At 49.3% G+C, this 19407-nt stretch overlaps 2 protein-coding genes across 5 annotated transcripts in view; both read left to right on the top strand.

Moving 5' to 3' along the window:
- VPS53 (VPS53 subunit of GARP complex) overlaps nt 1-1908 on the top strand; it is a 59348-nt gene extending 57440 nt beyond the window's left edge. For all 4 annotated transcript variants that reach the window (XM_080356950.1, XM_080356949.1, XM_080356948.1 and 1 more), the window contains one exon: nt 57-1908. In XM_080356950.1, coding sequence (XP_080213076.1) covers nt 57-227 — 171 coding nt within the window. In that variant the 3' untranslated portion in view covers nt 228-1908. The remainder of the gene's footprint in view (nt 1-56) is intronic.
- A 3270-nt stretch (nt 1909-5178) lies between these two features.
- Nucleotides 5179-8582, top strand: RFLNB (refilin B; the record flags this gene model as incomplete). Its single annotated transcript, XM_080357279.1, has 3 exons — nt 5179-5382; nt 6865-6974; nt 8252-8582. 3 exons carry the CDS (start codon nt 5179-5181, stop codon nt 8580-8582), a joined length of 645 nt encoding a protein of 214 aa, XP_080213405.1.
- Nucleotides 8583-19407: the final 10825 nt, after the last annotated feature.

Genomic DNA, 19407 nt, shown 5'->3' with positions numbered 1-19407 from the left:
CGTTCCCAGATGGACGGAGTCCAGCCTGATCGCTTCTCTCTCCTTCGCTCCCGCAGGGCCTGAAGCGGAGCGAGCAGAGCAGCATGCTGGATCTGTTCCGCCAGCGCCTGCCCGCTCCCCCCTCGGGCACCGAGAACTCCGGCTCCCTCTCGCTGAGCGCACCCACGCCTGAGCAGGAGTCCTCGCGGATACGGAAACTGGAGAAACTCATCAAAAAAAGACTCTGAGTGAGCAGAGGGGAACTCTGTTGCTCAGGACTCGCTGCAGTGATCGGGAGTGAAGCTCGTCAGATTTATGATTTATGGCGTGCAGCTGAAAAATCTGTGTCCGTCACTCCCGTGCCCTGTGATCTCTTAACCATTCAGACCAGGGGAGGATCTGACCAAGGTGTTTGCCCTTAGCTTAGCGGGAATGAAACCGAGGACATGCCTGGGGCCACGTGGTGGAGAAAGCAGAGGTATTGGGAAGTCAGCTGCTATAAAAACGGTTTAGGTGGATTCAAAGAATATCTGGCTGTGATTCACTCATGTCCCAGCCTTCAGCCTGGCGGAGCTCCTGCAGCAGCGCCAAGGATTTGGCCTGAGAGTTTGGTGTTTCTGCTCACTCCCTGCTGCAGAGCTGTTCCTCTGTTTCATTATTTATTGAGTAGCGGGACCAACCCCAAACCGTCACCACCACCAAACCACCCCCAACCCTTTAACAGCTGGGATCCAGCCCAGGAGAGAACCCCAGAGCAGGTTTCTCCTCTGCTCCCAGGACAGGCACGTACATAAACCACCAGTCAGACAGCACGGCAAATCCTTTTCAGAAGAGGAGGAAAGGCCTGAATTAATGCTTTCTGCACCTTGGCAAACCTCCTGCCAACCAGCCGGCAGCCTCGGTTGCTGTTAGAGCTTAAAGGCCAAACCAGACATGTGCAGAGTTCGTCTCCAGCTGCTTGTTACTGCTCTCGCGTGTGCTGGACTCGCTCGCTGTCCTTGCCCTGCAAAGAGAGATGCTGGAAATGTTGAGCTGTTTCCCAGGACAGGCTGCTCACACCAGCCTCAGCCTGTGAGAGCCTTCCTCTCCTCCTCCTCCTCTGAGCCTCAGCTTGCAGCAGTACAGAGAGGAGGAGAACCAGAGGTGAGGTATTTCGGATAACACAGCCCCCTTCCTGGGGGAAGGCAGCTGCCGAGAGCCGGAGCGGCGACGTCCGTCGTAGAGCAGCAGTAACAACGCTGGTGGGGAGCGACGGCAGTTTCTCATCACTCCAGTCGCACAAATCCTCCCGAGTCTGCTGTTGCCTCATTTATTTCCTTTCCCGATTTCACGTCAGGTGACAAAAGAAGGAACAGTGGCTGAAAACACGTCGGAATGACAAAGGGCTGTTCCCCCAGGATGGATTATCTCAAGATGCACGTGGATGGTTCACACGTTATCAAACGTGGTAGCCAGGGAGGAGGGAACACGGGTTTGCACAGATTCATTATTCCCATGGAGGGATGAATAATTTATTTGAGATTAATTTTTCTTTGCTCTGTCTATGGCTGACTCTCTTAACTAAATTAGGAATAGCTGAAGACGATGTTCGAGTTATTGTCGCGTGTCTTTCCCCGAAGGCTTCCCCTGTTTCATTCTCTACATTTCATTCTGGAGATAAGAGGAAATAAAACACAAAATGAATGTTTAGTTTCAGCCTTTGGAGAATGCTACAGGTCCGGGTGTTTGGAATTCCACTTTTAGAGGGAAGTCTGTGTTTTTCTGCTTACGGTATAAGGGTTTTGCCCCCCGGCTCTTGGGGATTTATCAGATTGGGCACGTCTGTATGTGTATGTTAACTGTTTGGGGTTTACATCTCTGGGGAATAAAGGATGATTTTTTTTTTCTGTGCACAATGCTACTTTTTACATTTTTTGGCTGAAGCATAATTCTGGCTGTATGTCGGAGCGTGACACTAAAATGAATTCAATGATGACTGATGTTCATGGGCTGGGTGTTTTCTGTATGACCGCCACGCCGCAAACCCCCGGGGCCGGACCTGACCCCAGTCCCACGGCTCCCAGGGCTCCGCGTGTCCCTCTCCTTCCACTCCTCACACAGCTTCTCTCTTTTCTGGCTTTTCCACCTTCCGCTGCTCCAACTCTCCACCAGCAGCGTCTGCATTCGCAGCAGCTCCCACACCATGCGGGCGGTTCAGCAGAGCCAACTTTGTCCACCTAAATAATCAGATCATTTCTGATGACTTCAACAGCTGGAGAGATTTCTGAGAGATCCTAATTTTTTCCTTTGAAAATTAATTAAGAGGTAGTGCCTTCTTTTCTTCCACGATGCATGACGTACGAGGAGTTTCTTTCACTTGGAGAATTAGTGACTCATTTGCTTTTCTCCTGCCAGTCCTGCCCCCTCCGCCCATGGGCAGGAGCAGCCCACACCGGGCCATGTGGGTGTTTATTTCTTTCGCCGGATTTACAGCCGCGGCTTCCAGTGTCTGAGCCGCGATGGCCAAGTCTCCACCAGCCTTTCCTTGGCCACGGGCAGCAGGCACGGATGCGCATGGCTGTGCTGAGCTGAGGGCAATGAGCTGAAACATTCGTGTCAGGAAAGGCTTTGGCAAAAGGTGTTTCTCTGCGTGCCTGCTCCGCTGGGGTCGGTTACAGCAGCTCGTGCTGCCCTCACCCAAAATTTCCAGCTTACAGCCTGCGCTCGTTCCCTTCTCCCAGCCAGAGCAGCTCCAAGCCGGAGCCCAGGTGGGCTCAAGGACTTTGCCGGCCTTGTCCTTGAGAGATCAGGGGTGGCAGGGGCCTGGGGCCGGGCTATAAAACTGATCAGAATTCAGCAAATGAGCGATGTGCCATCAGAGTTCACCCTGCAGCCGGACCCCTCTTCATTCCCGTCAATCCCGCTGCTCAGAACTGCGTGACTCCCACACCTCGCGGGTCTGTGGTCTGTGCTGCAGGAACCAGCCTGGCGTTCCCATCGTTTGGAAATAATTTTCCATCGTTATCAAATAACACAGGGTCCTTCTGATTTGCTTCCCCCCCACCCACGGCGCTGACCCCCACACCACATCAATGTGCCTATTGTTACTTGCTGATTCAGCTGCGCACCCTGCCCTGGTGGAGAGTCCTTTATGGAAGGAGGATCCTGATAAGATACCGGTATCTGCTCTGTCCTGGCTGCGCGTAGGCAGTTCAAATGTAAATAACGTGGACAAACAGGCTGTGATGTACAGGGAAAAGATTTCCAATGCCATTGGGGATTGCACAGATTGGTACGGTTTGAGAGGCTTATAAAAAGACAGGATTTCCGAGAGGACAGAGTACGCACACACCTTAAAAGCAGAGCTGCTGTGCACGATGGCTGTCGATAGTACTTTAGTTACCCAGTAGTTAAAACTGGTTAAACGCTTCCTTTTCATGCTGGCAGGCGAATCTGCAGCTCTGGATGTCAGTGCTGCAGGGGCTCCTCATGTCCAAGCCGGGTGTGAGGCAGGACGGGCTCTGGTGCCCCTGGGCTGCTCCATTTCACCTGCCAAGCCCAGAAATGAGAGCCTGTAAGGGCACAAAAAAATTGTCATTTGTGTCAAGCCACACCAAAGTGAGAGGTTTTTTGCTGGTAAATAAAGAGCAGCAAGATTTCCAGCTCTGCCCACCTCAGCAGGGCCGGCTGCAGCCCTCGCAGCTCCCTGGGCACCGAGACCCCTGGCACTCGGACCCCGATCCCCACAGAGCAGCCCTGGGGACACCCACAGCCCCCGGAGGCACCACAGGTGTCCCCCCCGCTAAATTGCACCAACGCAGTTATTGGTGGTGTGGTTTTTAGCCCAGGAGCTGCACGGCAGCTCTGAAATAATGATCGCGTTCATCTGGAAACGGCTCCAGCACCTTCTGAGGCGTCTAATTTCATAAAGGGCTTTTATGGGAGATTTTGGAGTGGGGAGCGATCAGCTTTCGCATTGCTCCCAGAGACCAGAACCTCTCTTTTTTTGGGATGCATTTAAATCAAAAGGAAGAAAACACCTGTCCAGCACATTTGCCCAGACCCCAAAGATCTTAATCAAAATTTTTAATGTTCTTTTTCTTTCCATCTGCATTTTTCAGCGAAGACAAACAGCCTCATAGTATTTCTTCAAAGGAATGTAAATTCCTTGAGGAAGTCTCCGGAGTTCCCAGCACCACATAGCTGCAAACCACAGACGCCTACGGCTGAAAGCTCTGCTCTGCTTTTAATTTTGGGGCAGGGAAGGAATTCTTTTCAGGGCCCTGGGCTCACTTGTGCCGGGCCCGTCAGGCCAGACTGCTTGTTGCTGCACAGGGAGTGTTGACTTTGGCCGCTGCAGGCAGTTGCTTTCCCTCCGCCAGAGTATTCCCCCACCGAATCTGATGACACGGCGCAATTATTTCATTAGGATTTTCCAAAAAACGTTCCCTCAGTCTCCTCTAGTGCTAGAAAAACCTTTTCCCTCTGTTTTCTTGTTTCAGCTTCAGCAGCTTGGCCTGAAAAATGCAATTAAGGGTGGCAGCGGTCTGCTGCCCGAGTCTGAATGCTTGGTGGGGGGGTGATGAGAAAGAGCAGCCTGGAGGGGAAACTGTGGATTTTGAAGGGTGGTGTTAAACTCGCAGGGGTGAGGGAAGCCTGAAAGCTGCTGCTTTGCAGCCCAAACACGGCCCCCGTTTCTGCTGCGAGCTGCCTGCTGAGAAAGCCAGGGCAGCTGCTGCTGGGGCTGAGCAATGGGGCAGGGCAGCCGAACCGCAGTGTCCCCCCGTTCACCCCCCAGTCCTGCCCCAGTGCCCTGTACTTCTGCCAGCATCAACCACCGTGGTCTGTCCCGGGCCAAACTGCCCCTTGCTTTGGGCAGAGAGCGAGGTCAGTGAAAATGCTTTGCTTAATAAATCTGGTGACACTATTAATAATTCCCCGTTGCTTTCCTGTGCCCTCCAGCCCAGGCAGCTGTGGGGCTGGGAGCGGGGATGCAGGGACGGTGGCACAGGGATGATGGCAGCACTGGGATGATGGGGTCCAGGGACGATGGAGCACTGATGGGAGACGGGACGGCGCTGGGTGGAGGTGGGGGGGTCAGACCCCGCCCCTTCTTGCCCCGCCCCTCGCCCCGCCCCTCCGCGGTTCGCCCCGCCCCTCCCGCCGCCGCCCGGGGCAGCCGGCGCAGGGCGCGGAGCGGCGGCGGGCGCGGGTTCCGCCATGGTCGGGCGGCTCAGCCTGCGGGAGGTTCCCGACCTCCCGGACATGAGGAAACGGGGCGACGCGGGGCTCGACAGCCCCGACTCCGGGCTGCCCCCCAGCCCTGGGCCCGCCCCCTCGCCTTGGCTTCTCTCCTCGGGCAGCCCCGACCGCGCCGCGACCAACGGGCTACCGGAGCCCGACCCGCCCGCGCCCGCCGCCGCGGTGAGTACCGGTCCCCCCACCCCTCCTGCCGCCGGAGTGCGGAACCCTCCGCCCGGGGCTGCAGCCCGGGGCAGCCGCCCGTCCCAGGCTCGGTCCCACCGCGGCAGGTGCTGGGCCCGGTGTCCCGGGGGCTCCCGGCGGCCGGGGAAGCGGAGCTGCCTTTCGGAGCCCGCCGCGATCATCCCCTGGGAACCTCTTCTCCCCGGCCCTCCCGCCCCGGCAGCGCTCCGGGCGCCGCAGCGTCCTGCGGGGAGGAGAGGGTGGAAAAGCGGCCCGGGGGTGCCGCGGGTACGGAGGGGGCTGCAGCGGGGCGGACAGGTGGGAAACAACCGGCCCCCGTTTATCCCTTAACGGCCCCGCGGCGGGAGGGACCCCCCCGGGGCACCGGGACCGTGGCGAGTAAGGGGACCCGGCGGTGATTTCTAAAGCGTCCGGCTTTGGGGTGGCTCCTGCTGCTGCACGGGGTGCCCGTGTCGCTCCTGCCCCAGGTTGGGACAGCACCGCAGCACGTCTTTGGAAATCCCAGTGGAAAATGAGCTCACATTATTCCAAAGACTGACCGGAGTAGGAAGTTTGTGTCTTGAACTATGGTGTCGGTTAATAGTACCAGATAGAGCTGTGCTAGTTTTTGCAAAATGATGTTTGAATGTTGATGCTGAGCTGTTGGTACAAATACTTTGGGAACTACAGGTCTAGAGGAAGGATCCCTTTCCTACAGGAGTGCTGCTGTGAAATTGGAAAAAGCCATAGGGGAAGTGTGTGTTGAACAGCAGAGATTGCCACAGCCCACTCGTCCCTGGATAGCAAAGCACGTGGGCAGAGGTGGCATCAAAAATGTGGGTTACTTCCCTTTGGGGCTGCTTTGGCTTCCCCTGGCTGTGGGATGTTGCTGGGCTGGTGTCAGCTCACAGCGCTGCCCATCCGGGACAGGAGCACCGGGGCACTCCACAAATCAGTGCTCGGCAGGAGTGAGTTAGTCCTTCCTAGTGGATCGTGAGTGAATATGGTTGGATTTAATGCCTTTGAGTAGTCACCGTGGTGAGAAAGGAGGAGGTTGCTCACGGTGAGACGCCCTGCAATAATTTCCTGCTGTGATCCACCCATGTGGATATCTGATGAACCAGCAAGGAGAGCTGTTTTATACGCTCCTATAATGTTCCCTATAAATTGAACGTGAGCTCAGTAAATGGGCTTCAGTTCGTGCCGTAGAAAGCTGTCCTGCACCAAGGGGCTGTATTTCTCTCCCATTTCCCAAGGTGGCTCCTCTGAATTAAGCTCCCGGAGTTAGGACTTTGGATAATAGATGTTGCCACATCCTTGGCCAGACCCACAGGTTGCACCTGTAGGCATATCTCAACTAGCAGATCCTCTTGTGTGTAATGTGAACCTGGGCAGCTCTGTACCAAGGGCTGCATAAATGCATTTTCTTGAAAATATACTGAATTGTGACATAAGCAGGATTATTTTTTGCATTTTTTGCAGAATTGCGTGTTCTCTCCCAGCCCCATTCTCTCCAGCTGCCCTCCAAGGCTGTGTCCTTTATCCTTTGGCGAAGGAGTTGAGTTCGACCCTTTACCACCAAAGGAAATAAGGTAAATATTACGTTCCCGTCACCTAGTTTTGAAGGACTTAGCATGTCAATGAGTAGTTAGGCCTTATCAGTGCCTGTGAGTAAAGTTAATTTATTTGCAGAGCTATTGTTCCTTGTAGCTGTACATTCCTGGACCTGAAGGAGTGTTCTGCCTCTTTTAATCCTATATGGTTATTTTCCAGGAAGGCTTTCCTGTGTTTTACTCTCCCTCTTTTACTTCTTTGCACTGCTCCAAAATGTTCCCTTTCAACTGATTAACTAGAAGGTAATCATGAGGGAAGATCTTCAAAGCAGCCATCTTTTCAGGACTGTTTTATTAGTGGAAAGGAATTTTGCTCTTGTAACCTTATGGTTTTATAATAAGCACTTTCTGTCTTTTCAGCTGTGGCTGGTTGTGTGAACCAAGAGAAAAGTTAATATTCAGAGAGTGCATAATGATTTTTTTTAATGCGCTGCATCGCTTCACAGCCTGTGAATTATTCCTTTGAACATCATGATTTGCAGTAATGAGAGATGAAGGCTCCCAGGTGATTACTGTGCAAGCAGAGGTAGACTGATGCTGTCAAACGGAAGCATTAGCAGGGAGGGTATGAAGCGCTGATGGTGAAGGGTAGGAGCCTGCACCGTGGCTGGGATTGAAGACAGCGCCATGGGAAAGCGAACACAGAGTTGTCACAGTGTGCAGGAGATGAAAACTTTCCTTTGCGATCCAGGCACAGAGGATTTTCTTACCAGCAGAGTTTGATGTGCACATTGTAGTATTTCCCTGCCAGCTGAATCTTCAGAAGTTTGCCTTCAGAGAGAGCCCCATGCCAGGAGCGATAGCAGTGAATGCTCATGTGACTCTTGGCAGAGGAGAAATGAGAAAATAACGTGTGCTTCCATGGACTTGGTGTTCCAAGGAATTAGGATGCTTATGTGCAAAGCCTAAACGTGGCTCTAGGCCTCTGGGTTTAGGCACGGGAGTTTGAAGGAGGTTCTTAGGTTCATAGAGCTCAGGCTTCAAATGATGGGCGGGAGGACTGAGAAGGTGTTTGGTAGCACTGGCAGCTGGACAAAATACTGACAGCGTTGCGCGTGTTGCTGACATAAAGCTTTTCCTTCTTCCCATAAATGAGCAAGACACCAGCAGCAGCATTTTTGTGATGCGGCTGTGCCCATGCTGAGGTGGCAAATGCAGGGCTGAGGAGCCACCCAGGTACCCAGCAGCTCTGCTTTCCAAAAAATTGAGCCTGCTGCTCTGGAGCAGAGCTCACACACACCTCTCTTGTATTTCAGGTACACGTCCTCGGTTAAATATGAATCGGAGAAGCACTTCATCGACGACATCTACATGCCAGTGGGCTTAAGCGTTTCCTCTTGCAGTCAGACGGTCATCTGTGTCCCCAACTGCACGTGGCGCAATTACAAAGCAGAGGTCCGCTTCGAGCCCCGTAACAAGCCCCAGCGTTTCACCAGCACCACCATCGTCTACCCGAAGCACGCCAAGACTGTGTACACCACCACGCTGGATTACAACTGCCGTAAGGCCGTGCGGCGGTTCCTCTCCAGCATAGAGCTGGAAACGTCGGAGAACCTTGGGAACGACTGTGTCCTGGATGGTTGCTGACTGACAGCTGTCTCTCTTGCTCCGATCCATCCCAGTCCTGTGCTAACCCTCCACTAGCTAAAGCTAGTTGGGGTGCAGACCCCAACTTTCCGATCAGGCTAAGGGAACCTTACCTGTCGCCACCTCTTTCTCAGCTCTTAATTTCTGCTTTAAGCATCAGAGTGGCCTGAACGCAGTTTTCTGTGGGAGCATAACTTAGTAAGGAACCTTGTTTCTTTGCCTTTGAAGTTGTGAGTTCCCTCCCCTTCCCTGCAGTGCCGTAATCAGATAAAAATAAAGGGAAGTATTTTCCCAGGAAAAAAAAATTGGCAGGTAAGAAAGAATGTGGGGTGGTGCCTGGCAGGTGGAAATCCATTTGGTGCTTTGTGGTGATGTGCAAAAATAAGGGGGGTTCACTCTCCTGCGGAGAATCTACCCGGTCATTTGGTTACAGATAGGCAGCTGTCATTCGTTTCAGTTTAGATTGTGAGACTGTTTTCTCTAGAAGAATCATCTCTTGGAAATTGCTGGAAAAAGCTAAAAGAGAAAAATCTGAAATTCTGCATTCAACAGATACAAAAATTTTACCCTATGGCATTCATGTGTGGTTTGAAAGTTTTGAGTCAGAAAGAAGAGAGATTCTGAGTAGAGCAGGAGAGAAACTCCTTTGCAGCTCCAGGTGGCAGAGAAGGGATCAGGTAGTTCAAGTTCTTTAGATGAATGGCATGATGTGTCTTCTGTACTTATAATGACTTGTATAGCGCTGCAGTCTGACACACTAGCATTTGTGTGCGTGTGGTAGGACTTGGAATGAAGAATATCAGGCCAAAAATTATCCTTGTATTGTTGGAAAGTCAGGACTTGACAGTGCAGTGGTGGAAAAACACCACCAGTGTCTAGTTTTTACTGACGTTGTTCTGTCTGCACTAAGGGAGTTGTAACTGGGCGAGTTTCAGAAAATGTGTCACGTATACAGGGACCTGGAGTTGAAAAGGAGATGCTGGAATCGGGTGGGAGACAGTATTGTTGTAGAGGTTGTGAAGAGGTAGATGGTGCAAGGGATGGGCAAATTTTTATTGCGTAGCAAAGTCCACAGCTGCAGCTCTGCTTCTCTGTCATTGCAAAGGTCCGTGTCCTCTCTGGATTTAATATTCAGGATGTTGCTGGGATGGGGCAGTATTTGCCTGTCTGTAGGCTGCTGTATAACCCCTCCAGTCCCAAGCAGCTGATGAGTTTGGGGACCAAAGGGAATAATTTCAGATCCTATGAAAGGCCACCTGGATGTTACGTGCATTAATTTGTCATACGCTTTGAGGAAAATAAGACTGAGAGGTTTGTTACTTAACCCATATGATTCTTTTCTATATTGATGGAGAGCAGTGTAGTATGGAGAGCACCTGCTTTGGCGAACGTGGCTTACATTGGTGGCGAGCATGGTGTAGCAGGTCAGAAACACTTTGTAGACTTGACTTAGCTGGACACAGCTTTTCCATATATTCCAAAACTCCTCTGAGGTGCAGGTCACCTTCTGGTGCAACTTCAGCCCTGGACCTGCTTTTAAAGAGGACTTTTCTAGTGCACAGCCTCGAGGGTGGATTTTATCAGGGGCAAGTTAGAAACTCTGGAGCCTGTTCTTGAGCTGTACCTAACGTGTGTTTGTGCAAGTGTGACGAATGGTGTGGAAGTGTATTCTGGTGTAAACTGAAATGATGTGGGGGACTGAAAATGCAGCAGGAAGGAAAGCTTGAGTTTGTGTGCTTTGGAGTTTTTTGTTGTTTTGGTTTTTTACTTATTTATTGGCTCAAAACAGAATGTCCTTAATCTTTGATGCTTGCCTCAGAAAACCAGGGTGACAGAGGATGCCAAAGTCAGGTGGGCATTGCTCCAGAGTTGTTAAGAGCAGCACAGTCTTCACTGACTACAGTATTTAGGAGATGTGCCTTAAATATATGTCGCGATTCTCCCCTAAACATTGCCCTAAGACATACTTGTATAACACAAGGCACAAATCGGCCCCTTGGTGCGTGGGGTTTCAAAAGGACAGAAGTCTTGTTTTGGGGAGGCTATTCCATCACGGTGCGCTTTGCAGTTTCATGTACCTTGCTCCTGAAGCACCTGGTGCTGGTCACTGTTGGACACAGGACGCTGGAAGAACTCAGACCCTGGATCGCTCCGGCAATGCTCTTCCAATGAGTTCGTTTGCAGGAGACCTGAGAGATTATTTTAAGTTGTAACCATTAATTGTCTCTAGTTAAATTAGAAATTAAATTACCCTTACACTACGGTTTTAAGATAAAGCACCTGATTTTTATAAAGCAAACAAAATGATGCGCCTCTTAAAAATGTTTTAATTGGTAGAGATACCTTTTAAATTATTTATGTTTCAACATTTGCAAAGCTCTGATTGGCTCTGTGCAAGTGTTCTGGTGTCTGTGACGTTTCCCACCCCCTCCCTTCTAATTTTCATTTTGTCTTTTACGTTATTGGTAATAAATGATTTGAAAACCATTATATAGGGAAGTCTCTTTATTTTTAATTCAAAGCGTTTTGGTGTTCATTATAGTGTTTACTTAGTAATAAATACATAATATATCCTGCCAATGCCAGCTCCCCTCTTGTTTCTCTTATATCACGTGTTGCTATTTACATGATCAAGGAAGGTGTTTCCTGTATAAAACTGTGTATTAAAAAAAAAGCGGTTTTATCAGTTTAGTAAGACACTTGAAAAAGTGCCTTGAAGACAGCTGAAAATCCTCTCCAGTGTGTATTGAAGTCTTTAATCTGCTATAGTTTTATTTTTAAAGAGAGTTTCTGGTATGAATTTCTGCATATCCTGCAAGTGAAGCACTTATTCTTTTCAAGTACAACAAATATTTAACCAGACAGGGATTTATTTTAAATTTTGGTTACAAATGTGGATGCTAAAATTCTACTTTAGTAAATACAGCATAAAAATAAGACTAGAATGTGTTATGCATGAAAATTATTAAAATAGATGGTTACAACGGTTGTTCTGAGAGAAGCGCTGTGGTGTTTTTCTGGATGCTGAATCTGTTCTTTCAACCCTTCCCAATTTGCAGGCGTGCTGATTTTGTTAGTATCTCTGGCCGAGTAGAAATGGATGCAACTGAACATCAATTAATTAATTCATAATGGGATTTTTTGCTTACTTTTTATTGTTCATCTGGTTATCTGCTTGCAAGAGCTCTAGATTTGCATGTAATGACATTACTGGAATCTGGGGAGCTGTGAAGCTATTCTAAAGCACACTTCTGCTCCTGTGGAAGTCTGTGCAAGCATTTCAATATCGTGCACTGTTTAAAGTATTAAACAGGAGAAAAGCCATATATGCACATTGGTTGCTATATAATAACCAGTCCATTTGAAGAGCCATTAAGAAAAAACTTTAAAAATCATACCAGAAGAGCTTCAGGAAAAACTTTCGCTCCTTTCAGATGTGCCATCCAACTTGCAAATAATTCCTTTATTGTGGCCTGGGCTGGTTTCCTTTAATATTGTAGAGACACTCTGTATGAAGTTCCTTTACTATGGCTGGCTGAAGTAGGGGAGTACAAGGCTTGATTTTTAATTCATATTGGCCAAATGGGCTTCTGGTTGGTATGTACCACAACAAGGATAACCCCGTTGTTCTAAATGTGTTCAGTTTTCCTTGTGTGTGTGCTGCGCTGCTCCAGAATGTCAGATCTGAGGGTTTGATACAATTAATTTTTGTAACAAAATAAAATACCTGGCAATTAGATCACAAGCCAAGAGACAAGTGCTGGATTCCAATCCCACTTCTGCAAATAGCACAGTTTCACGTACCAGGTAAGTTTGTGTGCCTGCGAACAATTTCAGCCTCGTTCAGCTGCCCACACTCCATGTCCCCACCTGCTGCAGGGCTGTGCTTGCTGAGTTCAGGACCAGCAATTCACCAGGTGATTACCCGAAAAGCTCAGGTGCAATGCAGTGCATATAATTTTGAAATAAACCAAGAGCAATAACTAGAGATACTCCAGAACAAAGGGGCAGTGCAGAAAGGAGCGCTTTTAATTGCTGAAGTAGTCTGAGTTGCACCCATACTTTAACTAACAGATTGGTTTGCTTTTAAAATACAAATGTCCTGTTTTCCACGCGGATATGGGGACGGTGAGTAATCAGTACTAATCTACAGAACTCGTGAGATTTTGGGTGATACCACTGGTTGCAGCTTTGAGGCTCTGCTGGCTCGTTCAGCATTCAGGACCAGTTCACGCTTGCTCCCCCTGGTAAATAACTGCAGAAATCTTCTTTACGTACTGTGTGAGCGCGGCTTGTGCGTGACGGTCTATGGGGGAGCAACGGGGAGCGTGTGACAGTTGGGCACGGCTCAGTGGGCAGATGTTGCTGGATATAGGACTCGTACCGAACCCGTCTGTTCATCTTGTAGATCCGCAGCCTTTCTTCCTCTGCTGCAGGATCTTCGAGAATCCCGTCCCATCGAAGGCTTTTGTTAAGTTGAGCAGAAAGACCTTGATCTGTTTGTTTAGAGTCCAAAGTGGTGGAAGTTGATACCACAACCTTGTTTATTACTTCTGCATCCTCCTGATTGTTGCCTGCGTTATTTTGGGCCGAGTCAGGGTTCCTCCCAGAATCTGGGGTTTCAAGCGATGAAGGGGAGCGGGACTGCTGCTTTCTGGTTTTGCGGTGCTGTTTACCTGTTAAAAAGATAAACGCTGTTAGCAAAAATGTCTGCGTTGCCTCTGAGGCTTTCCTGCCTATTTCATAAAGAGGATGATGAGACAAGTTCTTGCTGTGCCTTTACACGCCCATTAATAAGAAGCCAAATCGATAAGAAAATATTAATGGCCTAAAAATCTTATTTTTAAGTGGGGAACATATTTATCTGAATGGCTAACATAATGATTCTCACACCTGTAAAATGTATTTATTGAGGCTGTTAATGCATTAATAGCACTTCTACACTGGCATCAGGTTCACTCTGCTTGCCTAACTCAATTGAGGCAGGAAATTGATTCTTAGTTGTTGGGGATTTTTTTAAGCTGTTATCCATTAATACTGCAAGCAATGTGATTTTTTTTGTTAATAGTACAATTTCTGGAAACGTTCAGGCACCTTCTGTACTAAGATACTGGAAGTGAACAGCTATTACTTTGCATGGAAGATTTTTTGAAATGAACCTCCCCTTTCTGTAGCTATAACTGATGGGAAGTTGGATCAGTGCTGTGACTCATGCCCATGGAATGTCAAATATTTAAACTATAACACTGTAGCTCACCAAAAGAAAACCACTAAATATTTACAGCATCCCAAATCTCAGACAGTTCAGGAAATTTCCTACTTCTTGACAGATGTCTTATGCCTCCTACTGCTTATGCTGTGTAGTTACATGTACTCCATCTTTTTCTTTTTTTGGACAGATCTGTAGCTATATGTGGAAGCAGAGATATGAACAGGCTGTAGGTTCAGTGAAAGGTTTTAAAGTGCAAAGATGATTTCCTAGGGAACCTGTTTCTTTCTCTCTGTGGCAGGATGGAGGGAGAGCCCAGCACCGCGTCCTCCAGCCGACACAACCGTGAATCCCAGCTGCACACGCTGCACGTCCCTTCATGTCAGCTGCACAAACATGCCACGTTGAGCAGTGATCACGTACCACCCTGGTGCACATGTGGCTTTGCCCAATGGCCCTTTCCCTCCCCGGGACCCCTGGACCCTGTGTGGAGTGTTTGGGGACAGCTGTGGGGATCATGGTGGCTTTGTGGGGGACGGTGGCCTTTGCCCGCGGCTGCTGTGGCAGCCAGCCCAGCTCACCTGCCTGCACGGTGGTGGTAGCGCTCCTACTACTGCTAGGCGGCTGCTGCTGCTTCTTTGCCCGTGCTGGCTTCACGCCACGCAGTGGAGGGGGGCGCGGGCAGCCCTTCATCCCCCGCCGCCGCCTGCCCGTCGCGGCAGAGCTGGCATGGCCCCCCACGGCTGTCCCCGAGCCTGGCAGGGAGCGAGGGGAGGAAGGTCAGCAGCCCAGCCAAGCCTCCCACCTTGTCCATCACCCCTTCCATCTTTCCTCCCCTCAGTGCCTGTCCCCTCCACCTCTCCTCAGCACCTCCTTTCCCTTCAGCACCTTTCCCCTCCACTTCCCCCCAGTGCTTCACGTCCCCTCAGTGACTTTTCCCCTCCATCTCCCCTCAGGTTTTGCCCTTCCAGCTCCTGTCCCACTACACCTTCCACCTCCCCTCAGCTCTTCCCCTCAGTGCCTTCCCGCTCCACCTCTCCTCCCCTCAGTGCCTTCCTGCTCCATCTCCCCTCTGCTCCTTCCCTTCCACCTCACCTTCCCCCTTCACCTCTCCTCCCTTCAGCACCTTCCCCTCCATCTCACCGCCACCTTCCTCCTTCCTTTCCCCCTCAGCGCCCGCCCTCCAGCGAGGTCTCCAGGGCAGCCATGGCACAGCAAGCCTGGACCTGCCCGCTTGGCCAGGGGCCCAGCGCCATTGCTCTGTGTGAACCACCCTGTGCGGCACAGGTTTCCTCCCCTGTGCCATCTGCATGGAGGGGTACTGGGGCTTGCCTGAGGTAATATGGCCACACCAGAAAGTATCGGCTTGTGAAATATTGCAGGGCTGCGGGATTTGCAGCACAAAACACAAAAATCAAACCCAAATCCATTGCAGGGAGAGCAGCTCTCGGGGTCCTGCCCGCCCTTTCCTCAGACCCCAGCTCTGCAAATGAAGGTGCTGAAGGAAACTCCCCTCTCCCTGCCCTCCACCCTTTCCCACATCAGGGCAGTGAATGTACATGTGAAACAGCTTTCTGAGGTGGCAATAGCCCTCCTGAGTGTTTTGGGACGGGGCAACGCTCAAACCTCCAGCCCTTGCTGCTGCATTGTGGCAGCTGGGTGTTTTGTTGGCCCCAGCACCAAGGGAGATGAGTACATCGCATTCTGAGGTGAGCCTGGACAAAACACATTCATGAGAACTCTAGCAACAGTCACTGAAGCAATGCACTGCTTATTTATCCTCCTCTCCCTGGAAATAGAGTGGAGGTTTAATCCTGGTTTGGTGGCTTTCTCCCCGCTCCCCGCCTGTTTCTTTCCTTCTCTCCTTCTGATCTATTTAGACGTGAAATTTGGCAGACGCCGGCGGTTGCGTTCAGACAGGTTGTGATGAAATCAGGCTCCCGGGAGGCTGCTCCCGCGGCGGCTCCCGGGGCTGCAGGCAGCACTTCTCCGGCTGCCGCTAATGGGCTGATTTCAAAGTGTCAACAGCAGGGTTTCACGGTGATGGTTATTACTAATGCTGTACAGCAGCCAGCAGGTCTCCAAAGCCCGCGTGTAGATGAAAGGGACGGTGACACAGGGCAAAAAGGCAAGGAAAACAGGAACGGCAGCGATGGGATGTAAATAATTCATCCAGACTGAAGAGTATAGTATTTTTAGAGAACAGCTGAGGGGATTACTTGTAGCTGGTGGTGGTTGTAGTTAATTTTATTATCATAAAACCTGACTTGCCAGCCAAAATTAGAGCCCAGTAGTAGGGGCTACACAGAAAGAAAATCTGCTGCTGCAGTTGGGTGGGTGCTGAGGTGCTCCCCAGCAGCAGATAATTTTGTTCTGAAAGGGCATAATCCCCAGGCTTTACCTTTACCCTCTTGCTGCTTTCTGTCACTTTTCTCTTTATCCCATATTTCTGTTTAAACCGAGTCTAAAACTCTGCTGTGCCCGGCACCACCAGACTCCAGAGCCAGTGGATGTTCTACGGGCAATCCACAGTGAAAATACTGAGAACAAACTTTCCGCAATCCTCCGAAGGTTTCACTTTGTCTTGACAGCAGGCATCTTTTGAAAATAAGCATATTATGATTTCATAAAACCAAAGTTCAATTTGTAAACCCTTGCCAGGCAGGGTAATTGCATTCAAGCAGTAGATCTAATCTACATGTATAAGGGTTGTTAGATTTGTCTTTCAATTTGCTTGAATATTCTTACTGCCCTCTTTAATTTTGGCTCGAATGTAAAATGAAGTAAAGGTACCATTGTACTTGTTTTCTTTGGTGAGACAGGGGTGTTACGGTGACCCCCCATCTAGTATAAAATCTGGGTAATGCAACAGGCAAGTGCCCCTGAGAGGAGATTTGTGAACATGCCTTGTATCCTGACTGGAAAAATTAGTAATTTTATAAGCAACTATGTAGGTCTGGTGACATGAGGAAGAATGGGGAATTTGTCTTTAAAACAGGTTAAAAAGCAGCTTAACTTGCTATGAATCATCAGTATTCTTTAAACATTTCCTTTGTCATATATTCTTGAGCAGGCGTACTCAAGAAGCAAGATTTATTTTGTTCAGATTAGAGACTGGATCACTGACCTTTTTCTTGAGGAATTAACTTAGAGGGACAAGTACAAATGGAATCACTGAGGACCAAACAGGGGAGAATTGCGCTCAGAGTAACAGCTTGGAGAGCAATCCCGGCCCTGCTGCGGGTTGCAGAGCAGCTGGACTGAGCTGGGGCGGTCAGGGCGATGTGACGGGGCTGCCAAATGTCGCCTTGCCAATTTTGAGCCTGTGTCCCTAGGAAACAGTCTTTCAGAGATAAGCAACCAGGCAGTTTGGCCTTTGGTTGTTCTATGTGTTTAAAATAGCTCATAATAAATACTCAGTATTATTTGTGTATTAAAACACTAACTGTCCACCTCAAATTCTTGTGTCAAATGCTGAACATACAGATGATAAGAATCCTTACCTGCGATCTAACCAGAAGCAACGGCCAAGCTGTTGAAGGCAAAGAAGCAATGCAACACCTCAGCTTCGATTGCCCAGCAGGACAGGGCTGAGAGCAGGAGCCCAGACCCCTGGGTACCAGTCCGGTGTCTAAACTGGGAATCATTTGCTGGGGTTTGGGCTGCTTTTAAGCATCCCGAGTTCTTCTGGAGGACACGTCCATGAGTTTAACATCTCTCTGAAAATGGTGGTCTTTATTTTTCGTTTCTTGAGAAGTGTGCCTGTCCAAGGGTGATACAGAAAGGCTGCTCCCCGGCGAGCAATTATGTGCAGTGCTGGAAGGAGCCTGGATCAGCTTGGGGCATCAGTGGTGCAACTGTTAGCCTCCCCGCTCGGCCTGCGGGAGAAGGCTGCTCTCTGTTACGGTCCTTGTCATATGTGTATTTAAAATCTCTGGCAGCTGTGATCTGGTGAATAATTCAGTGGAACCCATCATCGATAAAAGAGAGATTTTTGAAGGGTTCTTTGGGTGGAATTGGAAGTGCCTGCTTTCTGAGAAACGAGTATATTAAAAATTGACTACCCGCTATCAAGCTAAAAGTCATATTTAGCCTTTTAAAATTTTTAATGTAATGTCATATTTATTCTCTGTGACTTGCAGCTATCAAGGCTCAGCCTTGCAGTCGGACTCTGAAGCATCTGTGGTTCTGTGGGGAACCTGACGAGCAAATTCAACAGCAGAATGGATAGAGGCTCTGAGATGTGTGTCATTCCCTGTGCCTATTGCTCCCACCAGCACAGCTGGTTAAATAAGGTAATTTATCTTTTTCCTGAAGTCGTTTGAACCATGTGCTTAATTTATTTATATTATTGACTGTGTGGAGAATTACCCTGGTGCGAAATGTCATCTTCGAGTGCTTTCTTCCCCAGGAATACAGGCTCTGTATTAATGCAAACACTGTTTCCTCTGATGAATTTTTCAACACTTGCCTAAACCAAAAAGCAAAATATATAGTCAGACTTGAATTAGATTTAGGTAAAAGGTGGCTCAGGGTGCCTAAGATCATCCTGTGAGGTCGGTGGGTGTGTGTAAATGACAGGGCTTGCAGGGCCACTGGGTTTCTCAAGAGCCGGCTCTGAACAGGCAGTAAAATACCAGCTGAGGATCTCTCTTCTCTTCCTTTCTGTTTTCCTTCTCCCATTTTCTCGCCCTCCCTTCCTGTCACATGGCAAATTTACTCCCTGCATCCACTGGACGTTTAGACAGTAATGAGCCCTAATTTCTGCGTTCACAGGCTTGTGCAAAGGAATAATTGTTTTTCTGTGATTTTCTGGTGACTCACTGAGTGATCCCAGGCTGTCACCTCTTCCCCGTCCCCACCCTCTCTGTGCTGCATCGGGCAGTAATGAGCATTTGTACAGATCTCCAAAATGCAAAATGAGACGTATTTTATTACGCTGAACCGTGAGGGAGTGGGCTACAAGCGGTTGCTGGAAGTGGAAGAAAAGCCCTGCCAACCCCCCGGTCCATCCCTCACTGCGCAGCCAGTTGGTGGAAGCAGCTTGGCGGGGTTTATCTTGGCATGTTGTGTCCACACTGTGCAAAAGCGAGACCAAATTTTGCTGCTGATCCCAGACATCCTTCTGTAGCTGGTGTCTGCCCTTAGGATCGCTCTGCACATTTGGGCCCTTAATTTCTAAAAGTTACGAGCTCCCTGCGGTGTTTCTAGGCCCAGCAGCTCACCTGGCTTTGCTACAGGGTGTTCCTGTTCTGAAGTTTCTTTTTCCTTCAAAATTTTTGTTTCAGGGTTGGTGTTTGCTGTGATTTGTTTGTTTTGTGCAGTTGTGGTTTATTTTATTTTGCTTTGCGGTTTTGCATTTGGGTTTTTTTCTTGTTGTGGTTTTTGTTGTTGCTGTTGTTTTGCGGGGATTTGTTTTGTTTGGGTTTTCTTTGTTGTTGTTGCGGCTCGTGTTTGGGTCTTTCTGTTTTGTTTTTAGATGTGTGTTGTTTGCTGCTGTTTTTTTTTTCTTCTACCGGCTTTCCTTGTCTGCAGTTTGTGTTTCTTTTTTTTTCAGTGAGTTTTTCTTCTGCTCTGGGGGTCCCAGGCCGCTCCCAGCCCACACCTGCCCGCACT

This window comes from Nesoenas mayeri (genome assembly GCF_963082525.1).
Source record: "Nesoenas mayeri genome assembly, chromosome: 20".
Taxonomy (NCBI): Eukaryota; Metazoa; Chordata; class Aves; order Columbiformes; family Columbidae; genus Nesoenas; species Nesoenas mayeri.
Note: the sequence above shows the minus strand (reverse complement) of the source record. Positions and strands in the feature narration are given on the sequence as shown.